This window comes from Nicotiana tabacum, chromosome 23 (genome assembly GCF_000715075.1).
Source record: "Nicotiana tabacum cultivar K326 chromosome 23, ASM71507v2, whole genome shotgun sequence".
In the NCBI taxonomy this organism is placed as follows: Eukaryota; Viridiplantae; Streptophyta; class Magnoliopsida; order Solanales; family Solanaceae; genus Nicotiana; species Nicotiana tabacum.
Genome location: NC_134102.1, coordinates 10,587,437 through 10,593,913, shown reverse-complemented (window position 1 = coordinate 10,593,913; position 6,477 = coordinate 10,587,437). Strand labels below are relative to the sequence as shown.

General features: G+C 36.1%; 1 protein-coding gene across 1 annotated transcript; it reads left to right on the top strand.

The window, feature by feature from the left end:
- Nucleotides 1-896: 896 nt before the first annotated feature.
- LOC107771742 (UBP1-associated protein 2A-like) lies at nucleotides 897-5,195 on the top strand. The gene is made up of 2 exons (XM_016591185.2): nucleotides 897-2,235; nucleotides 3,458-5,195. Coding segments are annotated over exons 1-2 (1,203 nt in total). The 5' UTR covers nucleotides 897-1,033; the 3' UTR covers nucleotides 3,459-5,195.
- Nucleotides 5,196-6,477: the final 1,282 nt, after the last annotated feature.

Here is a 6,477-nt window from a genome sequence, read left to right as displayed (position 1 = left end):
TTGTGCAACATGAAAGGAAATTGCTAATTTAAGGCAATTGAAATCCATTGATAAATTCCATTAAAACTATATACAACAAGAAAACATAAAAAAATAGATAATACCAAATGAAGAAAAATTAGGGAAAAAACAGAGGAGAGTAAAGAGACGAAGAGAGAGAGAGAGAGAGAGAGAGAGAGAGAGAGAGAGAGAGAGAGAGTATGGACAAGTATAAAGGGGTAGGGAAATAACTTATATTCCTTATTCAATTCCATAATATAAATGGATACTCATTTAAAACTTATTTGTATATAATTAGTAAATTATATATGACCATGTAATTAAACTGAAATTTGAGTAGAGAGGGTAATAAGGTTTCAAATAGTGTATATAAAGGTAAAAATTCTATATAATTTTGGGTTATTTTTGAATTTTTGTGAGTGATCCGAGTGAAAATTTTGAAAAACAGCTTTTTGAAATTTTTTAAATTTTCAAAAATTTTAAAATTCATCTTCAAATAAAAATTGAAAATTATATGGCCAAACATTGATTTTAAAAAAAGTGAAAAAATTCTTATGTCGAAGCGGGCTCTAAATATCTTGAAGTGTAGAAGTCCAAGGACTTTCAGGATAATGTGTTAGTGTTAAGAAAAGCGAAAAAATTGAGAAAGCGGATCTTTGTGTTTTTTTTTTAAAGTTTGCAGTATTTTTGTCCAAATTTTATATGCGCATGAAAGAATAACTATATTTCAATTACTTTTTGAAATGTGGCTTATTTTCAAATAATAATTATGAATATGGCTATTCGCGAATTTCCTCCATTTTAGCAGGGCTAGTGGACTATTTGATCATTGGGCCAGTCCTTCAATCTTTGTGGGCCTCAAGTACAAAGAACTAACTAAAGTCTTGTTTGCTTCTGAAAAACAAAAATGCAATCACAGTTACGAAACCCAAAACCTTGCCCTCTTCCCTTCGTTTTTTCTCTCTTTTTGTGAGGCAAAATTTCACCCAAAACCTTACCCTCTTCCTTTCTTTGACAGAACTTCAAACTCCATATGGCTAAAAACAATACAAAAAAGCGAAAGCTCATCAAAAAGGCAGATTCCATTAATGCTACACCCTCGAAAATCGACAAAAAACAGAAGAACAACAAGAAGCAGCAAAAGATACTCAAATCCAATAACCCAACCCGACCCGATTCTGATTCGGACTCCGACCAGCCGGCACCCGTTAAACTCCAGAATCTTCTCGAACCTTACTCTAAAGATCAACTCCTTACCCTAGCCGTAGACACCGCTCTAGCTCACCCTTCCTTTTACAACCTTATCAATTCAGCTGCCGACAATGACATCACTCACCGGAAAATCTTCATCTACGGCTTAGCGCGTGAGACCACGCGCCAAACCCTAATCACCGTTTTTGAACAGTTCGGAGAAGTCGAGGAATGCAACGTCGTGATGGACCATAACACTGGCAAGGCAAAAGGGTACGGTTTTTTGGTCTTCAAGTCCCGAAAATCGGCCGATAAAGCGTTAAAAAAACCTCAAATGACAATCAACGGGCGAGTGGCTACGTGTAAGTTGGCTGCCGTGAAGGACGCTGCCGTTAATGGGACCATGGAGTTTGGTAATAGGAAGATTTACGTGAGTAATGTGCCGCGTGATGTGGTTCCGGAGAGATTAAGGTTGTTTTTTGAAGAGTTCGGGGAAATCGAGGCTGGACCAATGGGGTTTGATCCAACAACTGGGAAATCAAAAGGGTATGCTTTGTTTCTGTATAAAACGGTTGAGGAGGCGAAGAGATGTTTAGAAGAGCCGTGTAAGGTGTTTGAGGGGCGGAAGTTGTACTGCAAGAAGGCTGCTGAGCCAAAAATTGGTGGCGGAGAGGCCAGTATTACGACTGAGGTTATACAGCAGCCCCTGCTGGCAATGCCATCAGTTGCAGCTGCTCAGAATATGGGGATGATGGGTCAGAACCCGAATGTGGCGATGATGAACCAGTTGTATGGTGGAATGGTTGTGAATCCTTATGTAGGATTTATGAATCCGTTTGTAGGAGTTTATGGTGGGATGTTGGGTAGTTTAGGAGGGGATGTTTCAGGTTTAGGGGCATATGGTGGTGTTGGTGGTGGTAGCAGCATAGGTGGTTCTAGCAGGGGAGTGGCGCCCGGGTTAATACAGGCCTACCCAAATAAGCATGTTGGCCAACCTTCACCTGCTAAGCTACCGGGGAGTAGTGGCTACTCGTCGCACTTGTGGTACTTAGTCATCTATTTGATAATACTCGTATTAAGTACTCCATTTGTCTTCATTTATGTGGTGGTATTTGGATACGGAATTTTAAGAATGAAAAAAAGAATTATGAAATATGTGGTCTGAAATAAGTCATAGATATTTGTGTGGCTCATTAAGTACTTCCTTTGTCTTCATTAATGTGTTGTCGTTTGATTGGACACGAAATTTAAGAAAGAAAAAAAAGAATTTTGAAACTTGTGGGGGTAAACCAAGCTATAAACATTTGTATGACTATATATCATTTCATTATCAGGTAAAATAGAAAATTTAAAGTTCAACCCTTTTTCTAAATCTAGAAAAAGTGTCATTCTTTTTAGGACAAATTAAAAATGAAAGTGTGTCACCGGAATGAAGGGAGTAGTACTATGTTTGTGTTAAGTTGTCTTTTTGTTCCGTTCTTACTTTGCAGATCTTTGCATACCAGATTCCCAGTATTGAAATTTTTTTCATCATGTTTACAAACTCTTAAGAATTTTCTTTCCAGAAAATGCAGCTTTTCTTGATTTTTTTTCCTACTAACATGTTTGCTAGTGATTTGATTAACTACGCGGATTTGGTATGCTAGAAAATCTGTAAAGTTAGGTCGACTAGGTTAACACTGTTGTGTTTATTTTTATTTACATGTTTGGCGTGCGGTAGATGTAAAGTTCTTCATGATTTTCTAAATATTTCTTGTCTCCGAGTGCCTGGTTCTGCTGTCAAAAGCATTCACTAATTGGTATATCCTTGTAATTAGCGCCTTGAATGTGTTTTAGATTAGTTATAGGTGATGTGAAATGGGCATGAAGTGAGCGGATGGGTTTAGAGAATTCATGTAGCCTACTGAACTAATTTTGAAATGAGGCTTAGTTGATTGATCGCTGACTATCTCAAAGACCGAAGAGTTCTCTTAGAACTTATTTTTCAGTTGTAGTGAGCTAAAAGGCTATATTAGCAAATTAGTGTCTGTATGACATGTAAATTCTACACAAAAAAGTCATTCAACTCGTGATGTTATTGTTCGCGCTTGAATATACAAAGATGTGTTCTTAGTTTGAGTGGATTGTCCAGTAGCCGTAGCTTTCCTGTGCTTCTTTCTCTTTCTATATCAGTTAAATGGTATTTTGATTTGCTTTTGCCTTCTACTTAAATCCCGCCCCTTCTCCCCTTATTAAATGTATTAATACTTGTGCATGATCTTTGCAGATGAACAGTGCCTGACCACGAGGAAACAAAGTTATTGAAGCGTTGATGAGTTTCTTATGGTCAATGGCTTGGTTTTTTGTTATTGGATTTGTAGCCATTTGCCTCTTATTCCTTTACTTTCATACCTCTTACTGTTAAGCCAAGTTCCTACAGGACTTGGCAGATTTTATGTCTTGTGTTTTTTTTTATCGGTGGATAAATTTCTCAATTTTTTCTTTTAGATTTATTTTGAAGTGGATTTGTTCATTTTTCTTGATTTTATATTTTTCTGAGGTTTGCGCTATGGTGCCTTTTTGATTTCTTTTGTTTCTCTCATTCTTCTCTTTTTATCTATTATTTAAGTGGTATCAACAGATATCTCAGGTTCATGATCTGGTGTACTTATTAGTTGACAATTTTGATATTTTGCTGTTTTACTATCTTTTCACATTTTCTTTTTGTGAAAATTTGTTCCATGGAGCTAAATAGGCCTTTTTTCTCTTGATATTGTTATAATCCATTTCTTCTTTTGACTTTTTGTGGGCTGTATCCTCTTTTCCCCTCTTTGCATGCAAAATCATGCCTTTTTGAGTTCGTAAAATTCTTATACGCGTCCGACTGGATGTTTTCTTTTGTTTATTTTCAGTCTTTTTTCTTAAACATCATTCGACTGTTTAACCAGGATGATTCAGGGTTCATGGATGTCTATTGTTAAGTAATAGACGATTTTGATATTTTCTCCATTTTACCTATTGGTATCTTTTTTTAAACTTGGGCTTTGTTTTCTTCTTTGTTTTCATGTGTTCATATGAAAGCTAACTAGGCCTTTTTCGGTATAGGTATTAATTCATTTTCTTCTTTGCCTCTTTTTGTTGATAAATAACTTTTAAAAGAGAATGAAGGCCATATCCTTCTGTCACCTCCTTTGCATGAAAATTCATGCTTCTCACTTTTATTAAATTCTTATGTAGAATTTTGAGCTGGATGTCATTTTTGTCCTTACTTCCAACCAAGTAATTTTGATGTTGGGGTATGTTTTCATTGTTCAGCTTATAACATTGAACTTCTGGTTTCTGTTTGTATTAGTATTAATCTGTAACAATTTTTTTAGGTTAGATTAGTAATTCCTGTAAGGCATACTTCCCTTACCTTTTCTTGTACTTTGTTGCCTGACAATCCTTTCGGTCAATTATACTTTTAACAGTATGAGATGAGCCGAGAAATGAAGTGCTAAAGTTTCTTTTTCTGCATAACTTTCCAGACCAAGCAAAAACTAAGAAAATATCTTGCATTAGTTTCTTTCTTTCCTCTCTTTTTTGTCCGCGAAATAAAGTTTGATATCTGTAACTTCAAGGATTCTTCAGCAGTTATCAGCTCGGCTCATATCATCTGTATAACCACTACCTATTATCTTCATCCTTTTCCTTTCATTCTTTACCTTGGAGTAACGGTAAAGTTGTGTCTGGTCACAGGCTCGAACCGTGGAAGTAGCCACTAATGCTTGTATTAGGTTATACTGTCTACATAACGCCCCTGGGGTGCGACCTTTCCCTAGGCCCTGTCTGAACGCTGAATGCTTTGTGCACCAGGCTGCTCCTTTAATCTTTATCCTTTCTGTCGTCGTGTAACTTGGCATACTGATGTTTCAGCAAATATCCGCAAATGAGATTACTAGTTTAATTTCTGCTGGCAGCACTTCTTGCCACAAATGTAGATAGTTCTTATCCTGAAATGAAAATGGTCAGAAACATTTCAAGGTTACCTTAAGATTTACTTGTTCTTATTTTGTTTCTTCAGCTGTGAACTTCAGTTAAGTCATTATGCTTTGAATTTGATTTGTATCAGAAGCAAGACTGCCTTTACTCGTATTTCATACCGTGAAAGCCTTGATAAAAAGGGCAACCCGGTACAGTAAGATCCCGCTATGCGCGGGGTCCGGGGAAGGGTCGGATCACAACGGTCTATTATTCGCAGTCTTACCATGCATTTTTGCAAGAGGCTGTTTTCACTGCTCGAAACTGTGACCTCCGCCTTGATATTTGGCCTAATTTTATAGAGCTCATATCAATTCATGTGAGTTGGATGCTAATGCGACCTTTGCTGTATCACTTCAATCTTTTTAAATCAAGATCCTTATTTTTACAATTTTTGCTTTTTGGTGGCTTCTACTTTGTTTCTCGTTTGCTACCTTGAATTTAATTTTCTAAATATATTGTCTTGCTATTACTTGCTATCTGTACCTCTTTCATATTCTCTGTTGCTATTTTTGATTTAGTTTTCTAATTATATTGTCTTGCTATTACTTGCTATCAACGCTTCTTTCATCTTCTTTAGTCGAGGGTTTATCAGAAATAGTCTTTTTGCCTTTCCAGGGTAGGGGTAAGGTTGCGTACATCCTACCTTCCCCAGACCCTACTTGTGGAATTGCACTGAGTTGTTTTTGGGTGGTTACTACTTTGTTTTACAATACTAAATTCTTATCTTTTTTTTTTTGTGCATATTTTTATAATTTTCCGACGAAATGATGTCATCAACATGCCTCCCCGCCCCTGCTGAGAAGTGTGATAATTAGTTAAGGGTTGATTAACCATGGTGTGATAATTAGCGAGTAGTGAACTTTTAAGATTTTTGGTTATTTGAGTAATTAAATGGTGACTTGTAAGTTATGTGAACTATTGTGCTTTCAAGAAAAAAGAAAACAAAAATCTTCTAGAGATGCCTTGTACTAACTATAGTTAATTACCAGCTATGGTTAAGTTTGTGTGGTTTAGGAAGATTATTACTCCTTAATGAAGCTCATAATTGATGAAGTGAGGTTTTTGGGCCTCCAACAGTGGGGTTTTTTCGTGTATATATGGGATTTTAACACAAATAGCCAGTGATTTCTAGTCACTATACATAATTATACACATACAATATATGAATTATATATATTATACATCCGCCGATTATTTTTAGTTTAAGCAATTAGTGGGCGGCTATTTCGGTTAATTCTTTATTTATTCAGTTTTAGCTAGGTTTGCTTATTTATAGAAAGTAAT

Bases quoted from the DNA above. Each gene is read 5' to 3' on its own strand.
- LOC107771742 (XM_016591185.2), top strand. From the start codon at position 1,034: ATGGCTAAAAACAATACAAAAAAGCGAAAGCTCATCAAAAAGGCAGAT.